Source organism: Ananas comosus, linkage group 3 (assembly GCF_001540865.1).
Source record: "Ananas comosus cultivar F153 linkage group 3, ASM154086v1, whole genome shotgun sequence".
Classification (NCBI taxonomy): Eukaryota; Viridiplantae; Streptophyta; class Magnoliopsida; order Poales; family Bromeliaceae; genus Ananas; species Ananas comosus.
Genome location: NC_033623.1, coordinates 7,932,179 through 7,945,315, shown reverse-complemented (window position 1 = coordinate 7,945,315; position 13,137 = coordinate 7,932,179). Strand labels below are relative to the sequence as shown.

Below are 13,137 nucleotides of genomic sequence, written 5' to 3'. Positions count from 1 at the left end.
CACATTTTTCTAACTGTTGGGATAATTTGGTTATTCTATTTATTTTAAATTTTATAAAATTTTAAAAAATAAAAAATAAAAACCAAAGGTCTGTCAGAACACAGCATGGTTCAGCCAAAGGGCTATGTTGGGCCATTGGTCCAGAAATCTGGCCTGGCATAGGGGCTGTTTGGTTCCTCGTAAAACTGCGGAAAAAAAATTTTCGATGGAAACAAAATTTTCGGAGGAAAATGAATTTTACGCTCTTAGCGTTTGGTTTGTAGGAACAAAAAGTAGTTTTCTGTTACAGTTGTTTGGTTGAAAGGAAAAAAAACGAAATAGTTATAAATAAAAAATTATTATATATTTTTTTATTTTATATATTATATATTATTAATATATAATAATTATCATATTACATATATTAATATTATAATTTATATTTGTAAATAAAATATATTTAAAATATATTGTACAATAAGTATATAATATAATNTTTATATATATATATATATATATATATATAAGAGGGGCAGAGAGAGAGGTCCATGGACCTCTCCTCACGCGGTCCATGAGGTGGAGCGAACCTCGTGGACCGCGCCTTTTTTCCTCCCCGCTACGTGCACAACGCCGTGCGAGGTCCACTATGGACCTCGCCTCACACAGTCCACGAGGTAGAGCGGACCTCGTGGACCACGCCCTTTCTTCCCCCGCGCGGCGTGCACAACGCCGCGCGTTTGCGTTTTCCGCTAGATTCAAGCGGAAAACGAAAACCCTCCTTTTCGTAGAATCTATAAAAAAAAATTTTCGGGAAAATTTTTTTACAAGCCACCAAACACGGGATTTTCACTTTTCAACCGAAAAAAAATTTTCGGTGTGATTATACGAGGAACCAAACACGCCCATAGCGTGAATTCAAGGTCGTGCGGTCCTAGGTAGGCTAGTCGTGTAATATACTAAATTTCAGTATAGCGTACTGAACTTTGGTCAAAATCGGCAAACTGCAGATGGAAATTGTACATGGACCCATTTGAAAGGATATAGAAGAGTTAATAATGAGTTGGAGTTGATTTGGGGTGAAATTCGCGCGAACATGGAAGTTTCTGAGCAAAAACTCTTCTGGCCCTAGAGTGCCCGGCTCCGGAACTGGGAAGTCTAGTTTCGGAGCCTTAGCAGGGAGTTGGTTGACAGAATGTTCGGATTCCGCAAAACTAGAGCGCGGGCTCCGAAGCTGGGTCGAGCTACAATGTAAGTTGACCTTTGGAACTTCAATGCGATCATCGTATGGGAAACGTTCAGGTTCAGTGGAACTGGACCAAGGGAAAGTTTCAAAGCTGCTAGGTTAGGTTCCGTAACTCGCTCTGTGATGGGTTGAGATTGCAATGTGTTGCAATTTCTTTTCTTTGGAGGGCTTATGTGTAAAGTATAGAAGCATTTCATTGACCCATCTACCCCAATCTCCTCATGTACTCCACTCCAAGAGAAAAGCTCTCTCTCTCTCTCTCTCTCTCTCTCTCTCTCTCTCTCTCAAACACTAATCCCTCTTCTTTTGTAGCATTAACTTCTCCATTTGAGAGATTTGAGAAGATCTAGTAGGAAGGAGCTCTCTATTAAAAGGAGCAAGCTTCTATGACAAGAAGTGCAAACAAGCAAAGGAATCTATGGTGAGATTTCAGGATTTACGTGATGGAAAACAAGTAAACGAATTTTTGGGAAACCCAATGAATCTTCTGCTAGAGTTTTGGAGAATGGCAACTTTTTTGGAAGAATTCTTAGAGTATTCTTATAAGAATAGTGCTTTTGCATGAAATTTGGGTGAAATGTCCCTAAAGGTTTTTATCGAAATTGATATACAACGTAGTTCTATGGTCAGGTAGTGGCCTCGACAATGAAGATTGACTTTACGACGAAGTTGCAACCCTCAATCACCGACTAAGGTACTTTTGGAGGTGATTAGCAAAATCGAAACTTCATGTGGGACGAATTGCGGATAGGACTCGATTCCCTAGACCACTAAAGACAAATCGAGGTGGGTTGTGCCAGCCGAAGTGGTTGAACCACCTTTCATGACTACGGAACTTTGATCTTGTATGATAATTCCATGTTGTTAGCTTCTTGTGTAGTATGGTTGAATATTTGCATTTGTTGATACATGATTACTTGTTAAATTAGCTTCCATGACTTAGTATGAATCATGATTAGGAACCTATGTCTTGAACTCTCTTAAATAAGTTATGTCATTCTCTAATGGTACGATAGAGAATTGGACATATGAACCTAATTATTGAACACCTAGTGCCACCAAACATAGGTCGGTCCGTTAAACAATAATTGATTGAGTCAATCTTTCGATATAGTGTTATTGGCGAACCATGACTTGTTGAGTATGCGCATGTGATCAATGCTCGTAGAGGCCATTAGCTCGTTAAGCTTTGCTTGTTAGGAGTCGTAACCCACAAGCCGAGATCCTCCGAAGGTGTATTCCAATTAAGCGGGAGCGTGGCGATTTCAGCACCGCTTGGTCAAGGGAGAGCGGCAATTTCGACCACATGTAGACTTGACTGGGAGTCGACCAGCTCGACACCACATGCCCCGAGTTTGCGCGGCGGTTTCGCTACTCAAGAGGCCGAGTTGAGCACGAGTATTGGACAAACCACTCGTTCAGTCCTCATCAATTTGGTAAATTGAATTAGCTGACCGGTGATGATTTGATGCAAAAGTTGAACATAGTAAACCCCTTAAAATACTTTCGGTTTGTATTACTATTATGTTTCCACATCGCCTATGATTCCAACTATTATTATGAATGCCTCCTTCCGACCAGGCGGGGACGGGACGCCTCGATCAACGGTTGTACCCACTGGGAACTATTCATAGTTCTTGCCCACAATTTTGTAGGTTCATCCATTGTTGGTGCACAGGATCGAGAAAAGGGTGTCATGCAATAGATAGCTCATCCAGCTGTTTTGGGTAGTATACCCATATGAGAGGTTATAGTTTTTATTTTGTAAATGAAAGCAAGTTGTAATTAGGAAGAGATCAAAGAGCATATGATGTACTTGAAGATAACATGTAATCATTTTGGAAATGATGTATAAAGCAAATTTGTAGGCATTTTTGAAATAATAGCTAGTTGTTCTAATGCTCTTGTGATGCCTACCATATGTATATGCAAATCATGTATATTTGTATTCTATCGTGAATGAAATGTATAGATTTTATGACACTTCGTGCGGATGGAGAACACTTTGTCCGTGTGGCGGGTCTAGGCACGTCCTCAAGGTGCTTGCATTGTAGGGCCGAAGCATGACAAGTCAGCCCCAACCCATTTTGGCCCAAGAAAATATAAGTCATGCCGGCATGGCACAACCTATATTACACCTAATGGTATTCCATCAAGAATGTATTAATTGTGCAAGTCCGTAGACTCTTTGAAAGACATACTATGGCATGTATAAGTCCAAGACTCATACAGCTCTCTATCACATTTGAACAATAAATTGAAGGAGCCTGCATAAAATAGAAGTTAACAGTATTCGATTGATTGGAATGTAGATATGGGACTAACAAAAAAAGGGCTGACAAGAAGTCCATGAAAATGTAGAAAAGGGAAGAATATAGAAGTGTCATACCAAAGTCATCCGCTTTCTACCTTCCAAGTAATCTCTCAAGTACCTAGTCAACTACCCAAACAAAAAACGACAATGAGAGTGTAGAAGAAAAAGAATCATTTCTTTCAACAAAGACATGTTTGATGGCATAAAGCACAAAAAAAACCATGTGTGCAGTTAGCAATAGAAAAGCAACCATAACATTGAGTTTGATAAGTGAACCATATTCTTCTAAGAATAAGTGTCTAGAGGACATGTTGCTTTCCACACTACATCTCAGTAATGCCATTAATATATGAAAACAGGAGTGCGAGGCATACCAGAGAATTCTTGAAGTGCTTCTGCAAAGGTTTCCTTGGGTTTTTCTGGTGTTCTAATAAAGACTGAAAAAGAACACGAAAGAAATGTATAAAAAGAAAGACACTACGCTCATAAGGAAACACCGGGCATACATAAAACAGTTACATTTTAAAATGTCTATGAAGATTACTAATAAGAGAATAAAGATCAACTTACTCGTAGACACAGACCAAAAACCATTGATGTATTGTTTATGAAGTTACTCTCCAACAATCTTGAGCCCTAGAAGTGGAAGCACACAAGAAAATATACATATCATTGGTTGTTGGAAACCAGGATATCTTAACTAAAAGCAAATAACATCTTCTATTAGTATAGCATTATTAGAAGAGCAGCTCAAATTTTTTGTACTTCCATTTGTTTATCACTCAAAGCTTGCATGTTTCTTATATCATCCTGTTCCATTACATATGGAACAATATAATCACAACCCATCCTCCTTCTTTTTTTTTTTCTTTTAACCATAGCAATACAGTGGCATAATATGCTACTTTAGGATATAAAGGGTAGCATTCATCCTGACATATTTATGTGCACACTAGTACTTTCGCAACATTGTTCGTATTGAACAAGACAGAATGAGTGTGTATTGCATGATTTCACCATGAAAAAAGTCAATTCATCTATACCACCAGCAATAGTTTAATATTGACACGATATGTACTATAGATAGGCAACAATTAGATAATGTAGTAATTTGTAACAAAGTTTGGAATAACAGAACTAGGCAAGTCCAATTTTGAGAAATAATTTGCAAACAGAAAGAGTTAATTTATGGAGAAAGAAAACAAACTTGATTTCCTGTTTTCTTTTCTCGCTCTGCTCCGGCAAGATCTGCTATTGTAAGAACGGCACTACCCAAAGAAAGATCATTTCCATCAAGTAAGCTTTTCCGATCACAACGAATATTAATGATACATTGGGATCGACTGCCAAAGAAAGTAAATCAAAACTGTTAGAATAAACTACATGACAATGGTTACAATTTTCAGTCTTCTGTTAGCTACAGAAACATCAAACAAATGCCACAACATCCACAGCACAAACACTGAAAGCAGTTTCCATATAACAAAGCAATAGAGAAAATGTAACAAGATGATGAAAGAGAAAAGATAGCGAAGAACTAGATGAGAGGAAGCAGTGCAAAATAAAAGCAACATTAAAAAAAGAGCGAAAATCAGATGGTTGTCGAAAGTAACATACTGAAAATACTTCAAATCTGGCCAATTTTGTTTGTTTTGAAGAAAGTTACAAAGTTCAATGGTGTTGTGCTAGATAGATATTTAGTTCTTTGATTAGGACATGCCTTGACTGGCTGTTTGCATTTGTTGCAGCAGTAGTACGTTTTAGCATGCCACATGCAACTAGACTCTCTGCCTCGGCAAGAGTTGAAATCATCACCTGTAAAAACAAAGCTAGATAACATCATTATGACATTGGTTTATGTTGGAAAACTCACATAGTATATCAGGTAGCTAGTGGTAGCTACCTCTCTAAGACCTTTGATTGTCAACTGATGAATGGAAAGATCCACTCCATCAGGACATAAATCAAGAATCCGCTCTCCTTTCCCCCGTTCAGAATATATCTCGAACATTGATATGTAATACGTTCTGTAGGATTACCAGAACAAAACACCAAAGATCATAATTAGGCAGCAAGAAAGATTACAGAGATTTATTATATGTCAATCTATCAACCTATCTTCTCCTAGATTTCTGAATGTATGTCGACTCTTTCACTAGTAAGCTTTATCTTTCAAAATACTACATAATATAATCCCAGAATTTGTTTTATCACAAAATCAATGCCAAGAATAATTTTTTCAAACTTGTTTTTATGAGAGAGATATTTATCGTGACAAGTATCAAATATTCAAAACTTCCTCATTTTGATGGCCATGCACCAACAGTCAAGGAAAAAAAAATAGGCTAATGTTTATCATAAAATTACAATGCTACCACTATTTCAACCATGTATACCGCCCCAATCGTGTTGCGCATCATTTGAATTTGAAATATAGTATAACTAAAACAAAGGAAAGAGAGTCAGCCATTTTGATTCTCACTTAATTAAACAAAATGCACTTGCAATTTTACACCCATTAATCAACCTAGTAGATACCACATAACATTTTCCTTACTAATTTTTAGACCATACCCTTGCAATCATACACCCATTTTTTTCTTAAAGTACTTCAGTTGCCCGCTTGCTTCCCACTTACACTGACATTTGTCACGAAAAAATAATTGAAAATCTCTACAAGCAATAGAAATGGATTAAGGAAAAAAAAATTAACATAAAATTTGCATGAAAAATATATCATATAACAAGCATCAACATTTTCGTAAATACCAAGTACCTTGGAAAGTTATCATCTGTAGTTCGAGCTGCATTTCCAACTGCATAACTAAAAATCTTTTTTAGCGCAAGCGGCACCATACCCGGGTCCCTTGGGCACCCGAACATTGTATGTGTCTTTCCAGAACCGGTTGGTCCCATTGCAACCAAGAGACTACTCTTTCCACTCATAAAGTCCACCAATAAAGGATCCATTACCCTATCAAAAACTTCTGGCTACAACAAAAAAATAAATATGTCGTCACACTTACAAAATGTGTTGGAAAGGCAATGCAAGTGGGAGACATACATGCATATAAACTGCTCAAATCTCAACCAACATGGATTAGTATAAAGGAACAAGCAAAAGAATGCATGGTTTGCACATTGCGCTAAAAACTCACAAGTTGCTGCCATGGTAACCCAATTTGGCCAAAGGGAGTAGTCCTGAAAAAGTGTGCCAACATATGCCCTACTATTATAAAATCTTGAGACAATATATGGGAACAAGTAATTTTTTACTAGTCATATTGTAGAGATCTATTATAAAATCTTGAGACAATATATGGGAACAAGTAATTTTTTACTAGTCATATTGTAGAGATTAGGCTTAAAGCCCTCGCCATTTGGGAATACGAGCAAAATGTGTTACGTGTTGTGAGGCAGTACAATGAGAAATATTCCATTTGTTTCTATAACTGATATCATGTCATGCACACCATAGTGATTTGGTTAAGATATAATTTCTGCAATCCAATTAGAAAACGGAGAAGCAAATCTCTATGGCTGCGTTTGGTTTGGGTATAAGTAAGAACTGCTAGTTCTAGGGATAGGTACAAGTTCAAGTATAAGCAGGAACTAGACTAATTTTGCGTTTGGATGAAAATTGGGTTGTTCCTAGGAATAAGATAAATAGTGTTTGGATGATTAGATTGGAACAAGAGGAATAAACGTTATAATTTGAAATTAAAATTATATTATGTAATTAATTAACATAAAAATATTACTTAAAAATAAATAAAAAATTAATTATTAATAATTAATTATAAATAATAATTAATAATAATAATTAATTATAAATAATAAATTATTAATAACGATTATCTAATTAATAATAATAATTATTATTATTAATTATTAATAAATAATAATAATTATTAATTATTCTTATTAATTAATTATAAATAATAAATTATTAATAATATTGATTATCTAATTATTAATAATAATTAATATTAATATTTATTAATAAATAATAATAATAATTATTAATAATTAATTATAAATAATAAATTAATAATAACATCGATTATCTAATTATTAAGAATAATAATTATTAATTAATTATTAATAAATAATAATATTAATTATTAATTATTAATTATAAATAATATATTAATAATAATATCGATTATCATTAAGAATAATAATTATTAATAATTATTAATAAAAAATTTAATAAATATTATTAATTATTAATAATTAATTATAAATAATAAATTAATAATAATAATTATCTAATTATTAATAATTAATTATAAATAATAAATTATTTAATTATTTAATTATTAAAATAATAAATAATAATTTAAATATATTAATTAGATTAATTAATAATTTATTGCCATTAAAATTAAATTTAGATTTTAATTAATCTTGTTCTCATCAAGGAACAAACTTGTTCCAGGAAACGGGTGGAACAGCAGTTCCAGCCTTATACCAGCTAGTTCCAGACCAAACATACCGTTTGGGAACAAAGGGGGGAACAAGGGCTTATTCCCCCCCTTGTTCCCCAACCAAACGCTATCTATATGTTTCCACCCAACTACTGGTACAATAGCATTCACTTCGCCATTTTACTACTTTGAAGAAACTAATTTTTGTCGGTGTTCCCAACCAACAGATTTAAGTATAAAGGAGCGAGCAAAGAATGCACGATTCTTACATTGTGATAGAGATCACAAACTATTTGACCAATAAAGCGTTCTTACAGTTTAAACCACATATTATAGCCCTAGTACTGTTCAATTTTGAGATAATATAAGTGAACTCATGATTTCTAAGTAGGCATATTGCAAATAGTAGGCTGTTTAAGGTTCTATAAGTTCAATTGCATAACTTGGAGACGTGAATACGCAGATGAGCAAATATATTAAGTAGACTCTTCTCAATTAGTGTTGAATATACATACTAGAAATACTATTTTCTAATAGCTTAAGCTTTTGGAGAATAACGGTTATTTCACATAATTTAATATAGTATGAGAGCAAGACGTCTTTGGTTTGAATACCGTCAGGCACCTTTAGACTTATCAAGAAGTTTTGAAACCTGACAGGAGGGAAGCATTGATTGTAAATATTAGAAAAATCATTGATAAACCCATTAATTTGGGATCAACTCGCCCTGCTGACTGAAGACGAGAACTACAACTCTGCACCATTCCAGACCATTCGCTCCTCTGTTTCCTCTTCTGCCCAATGCAATAGCTGGATTAGCATAAATAAGAGCCAACAGATATCACTTAGGTCAATGAATCCCAACCGTCCATTTCTTAACTACCTTAACTGTCAAGGAAGTCCCCGCACTATTTACTTTCTAGATAATTATAATTTTGCCATCCTCCCTAGATATATACAGAATTAAGCTTGTAATTGAGAATTGGCTTGGAATATTAATACAATTTCCTCTCTTCTTCTTCCTCTTCTTTCTTCTCTTTTCCCTTCTTCATCATCTGCTTCCTACTTATGATCAAAGGTACCAGAGCTCATCCATGAGTTCTCTACCCCGAGTCTAGCAGGTTGGCGAGTATCATTGTATCAGAGCGGCGGTCCTTGGTTGTGGGAATTTTTGTTCATGGGGACAAAGGCTCAAGAGCTAAAGTAGATGAAGGAGATGCTACAATAGATGATCAAAGAGTCAGCAACGCGCCAAGAACAATCAATTCAAGAGATGAGGGATCGACAAATAAAGGTATGGAGGAAGTCAGCCAAATGTTCGTTGAATTGCATACCTCGATTTCACCAGGAGCTGGTCAAATTTCACCTTCAGCTGGCCGGTCCGAAGGTAATAGTTCAAGTAGATTTCACTTTGCTCCAAGATTTACTAAGATTGAATTCCCACGGTTTGATAGAGAAGATTTGAAAGAGTGGCTATCTCTCTGTGAATAATTCTTCGAGGTTGATGGAACCTCCGAGGATGCGAAGGTGCGGTTAGTGGGAATCCATCTTGAGGGAAAGGCCCTTAAGTGGCATCAAATATATATGAAGTCCCGATTGACTCGCTATCAACCCACATAGGAAGAGTCTATAGTATCCCTCAATACCCGTTTCAGAGCTGATTTGTTCGATGGCCCTATGGCAGAACTAAAGAATGTGAAGGAGACAAAAACGGTCATGGAGTATCAGGACAAATTTGACTCTTTATTAAATAGGGTGGAACTCTTAGAAGAGTATGCCGTAAGCTGCTTCCTTAGTAGCTTGAAGGAGGAAATCCAAATACCAATAAGGATGTTTCAGCCAAGGACTCTACAAAGAGTTTTAAGTTTAACCAAGTTACAGGAGTTAGCTGTGGACGGACATGGAAAAGGCTATAAAGGAGGAACTAGAGCAATGATGAGTAATTCCCCCTTACTGTTGACTCCTAAGGGCTTTAATAATTCAAACATGTCACCCGTACCTCGAACACCTCTGAATTTAAATCATCAAGGATTGTTGGAAGCTGCTCCAACGCCAACCAAGCCTACAAGAAACATTTCTAATGCAGCATTTGATGAGAGGCAGGCAAAGGTGTAGCGCACTGAACTTCTGCCAATTGCGGAATTCTAGTGTGAGAATAGTGCTTTATACTATCCTGAATGTTTTGGCTGAGTTTGAAAAGCTTAGGAGTATTTTCGAGGCTTAATAAGCGCGAAAAAGGACTCCGGAGATCAAATTCTGCAGAACTGCAGTATTTGTGTTGAGTACTGGTACTAGACTTGAGGTACCGGAACTCCGTAGGGTGTCGTTTTGGACAGCTCTCGGGTTTTGCGGAACTCGGCTCTGTGTACCGATACTGAGCCGAGTACCGATATTGCATTGAGTGGGTACCAGAACGCAGTGGAAAATCAGAATTTCCAACGTTCAGGTTTTGCGGAACTGGGTCCCTAGTACCAGAACTGTCGAGTACCGGTACCCCAATTCGTGTACCGGTACTCAATGTTGCAAAGGCAGCTTCGTGCAGAATGCAATTTCTGAACTTTGGAAGGGCTTTGGGGATATTGTTACAACTTGTATAACATACCCCTCACCTCCTCACTTCCTTTTTTGTTGGCTGAAACTAGAGAAAGAGAAGAGGTGACTTTCCTTCTCTTCTCTCTTGGATTTCTTCTCCTTACCCTCTAATCTTTGGGTTTGATCTCTTTTTCTTCCTCTCCTCTTTGGATGCAAGCATCCAGACTTTGGAGGAGAGCTCGGGATTGAAAAGAAGAGTTCGTTTGAGGATCAACTTCAACCCTAGCACCTTATAGCTTGGTTTGGAGCTTGTTTGAGGTTAGTGATCTTTTTGCTCTCTCCAATTGTGAGTTTTTCAAGAACTTTTAGTAGGAAACCTAGTTTTGAGGAAGCTAAGGTTCATTTTGGAATTTCTTGATTTGGAGCTTTTGGAGTTGAATTGATAAGTGTAGAGCACTCTTGTAGTTGGATTTGAAGCTCCATTGTGTTGATTTGGGCTTTGCTCAAGTTTTTCTTGAATTAAGGTAATTTTCACCTCATGTCTACTTGATTTTTGGTGAATTTCGTGGTAAGCTTTTTAGAAGCTTGTAACCCCTTGGGAATTTTTCTTATGGTGCTAGAAGTCTAGAAGACAACTTCGTTTAAAAAACGATCAAGTTCTCAAAGGTTATCCAGTGGGTTTGACCTCACCGAAATGGATGAACTCCCCCTATGTCTCCTATCTTGTTATAGGATTTAATAGATGCATATTTATACTGTTTATGACATTGTAGAATTTTTGGACACATGACATATTCATGTTATATATGAAATTTTGCATATTCTATGTAGTAGAGGACTATGAGAATAACATGCATATTATGACACATGCAATTGTATTATGAAAATAAGTTTCTTCTAGGCAAATAAAGATATGCATGTTAGAGATGAGTAGTAACATTATATGGAGCACTATATGACTAGTGGGACTATTGGACTTGTTCTAGCATGGCAATAAATTATGCTCGCTATAGATAAAGGAAAACATGACACATTGCACGTTAATGACAAGATGTAAAACTAAGCATGTTGCACTTAATTTAGATGAACAACTAAAGTGGACATTATGACATTGTACTCGACCTCTAGGTCGTTAGATACAATTCCATGTTTTAGACATGACGAAAGAGTTTCCTACGCATTTGATTATATAAATGGCAAAGGTATATAATTGCTTAGTTAAATGAGAGATAATTGCTTGCATGATGACTTACATACTTCATGTAGTGGAGGCTTGTGTAGCAAAGTATATGCATGACATGAACTATGATCTTGTGGACATCCTCGTATTCATTGAATATGGCATTAGTAAGTTGTTCTCTTCATACTATAGTGGAAATAATATGCGTTTGTAAACCGTTATGGTCATGCATAAGATATAGAACCGTCCTTGTTAGGATATATGAGATGTAAACTTATACATGATTGAGACATGTTGCATATTGGTAGAATCATACCACCGAGTTGATTGAGAAATGAAACATGACATATATGTTATAATACCGGACCTTGAGTCGATGATTGAGATTCCATGTTTTAGACATGATGATTGAGATTGATTGCCTTGGACATGACGCATATAACCACGCTTGCTTGCCTTTTGTGCTCATTCGCACAAGCTTGTGAGGGTCGCTCCCTACAAGCCGGCACTCTGAAGTTAACCTTTGCAACAACATGCTCGCCCGTGAGGGATTGGACGCCGAAATGGATTGCCATGAGAAAGGCCCATTCCTAAGGAGGAATGTTGACTACTACGGGACTATTAGGCACGGCGCAAGCTAGGACGCTTCCATGTGTAAGTCTCTCGTTGATTGGGTAAAAGTCTAGTAAACTTGACAGAGTACATCACAACTAGTTGATGCATGCATAGTAGATGGACATACTAGTGGGTTGTTACCTGGTGACATTACTTACCTTGTGATACTGCTTGATGCATTCATGGTAGTCGAACATTCATGTTAGTCATTGTTTGTATTGGCAACCCTAGTGGTAGTAAATCTATATACATGTTGATTAGTATAGTAGTGTGGCCATGTGATGATAATGGAAGATTTTTTCCTTTAACTATTGCGTATAGCATAAAGATGGACATGCATGTAAACTTGTGTATATAAATACTTATACATATGACAGTAGGAAACCACGTTCATGTTGGTAGACCTTGTTGTAGAGGCAAAACTATTGTTGAGCTATCTCATTTTAAATATTATCCATATGCTTTATATATCAGTTACATATTGTTATTGCCTCTGTTGACCTAGTGGTGTATTTCGCCACTCTCGGCGGCTTACCCACTGAAAACTATTGTTTAATAGTTCTCACCTTCATTGGTTGCTTGTTTTTATTTCAGAGCCTTCCAGAGCAGAAAAGGTTAGGGATCGTGGCAAAGGATTAGCGACAAGCTAGAGCCTCGGTGTTACTATAGATAGACCCATCATCATCTTTCTTTTGGCTTAGTTAGAAAGATGTGATATTGTATTTTGTTTTGAGATCTCTTAGCATTCAAGTTGTACCTTCAGTTCAACTTATTATATATCTTGGTTGTGTAGTTGTATTAGACTTCTTTATGTAGTAAACTTCTGTGCTTGCTCTGATCACCA

At 36.3% G+C, this 13,137-nt stretch overlaps 1 protein-coding gene across 10 annotated transcripts in view; it reads right to left on the bottom strand.

Moving 5' to 3' along the window:
- The window catches only part of LOC109707071 (kinesin-like protein KIN-6), a 56,019-nt gene that overhangs the window by 37,609 nt on the left and 5,273 nt on the right, over positions 1-13,137 (bottom strand). For all 10 annotated transcript variants that reach the window (XR_002215402.1, XR_002215403.1, XR_002215401.1 and 7 more), the window contains exons 2-8: positions 6,313-6,527; positions 5,440-5,563; positions 5,257-5,351; positions 4,744-4,879; positions 4,107-4,172; positions 3,911-3,973; positions 3,612-3,662 (exon numbers count right to left, since the gene is read on the bottom strand). Coding sequence is in view for 6 of the 10 variants with exons in the window: in XM_020228142.1 (XP_020083731.1) it covers positions 3,612-3,662; positions 3,911-3,973; positions 4,107-4,172; positions 4,744-4,879; positions 5,257-5,351; positions 5,440-5,563; positions 6,313-6,527 (750 nt within the window). In the remaining 4 variants the exon portion in view is untranslated. The remainder of the gene's footprint in view (positions 1-3,611; positions 3,663-3,910; positions 3,974-4,106; positions 4,173-4,743; positions 4,880-5,256; positions 5,352-5,439; positions 5,564-6,312; positions 6,528-13,137) is intronic.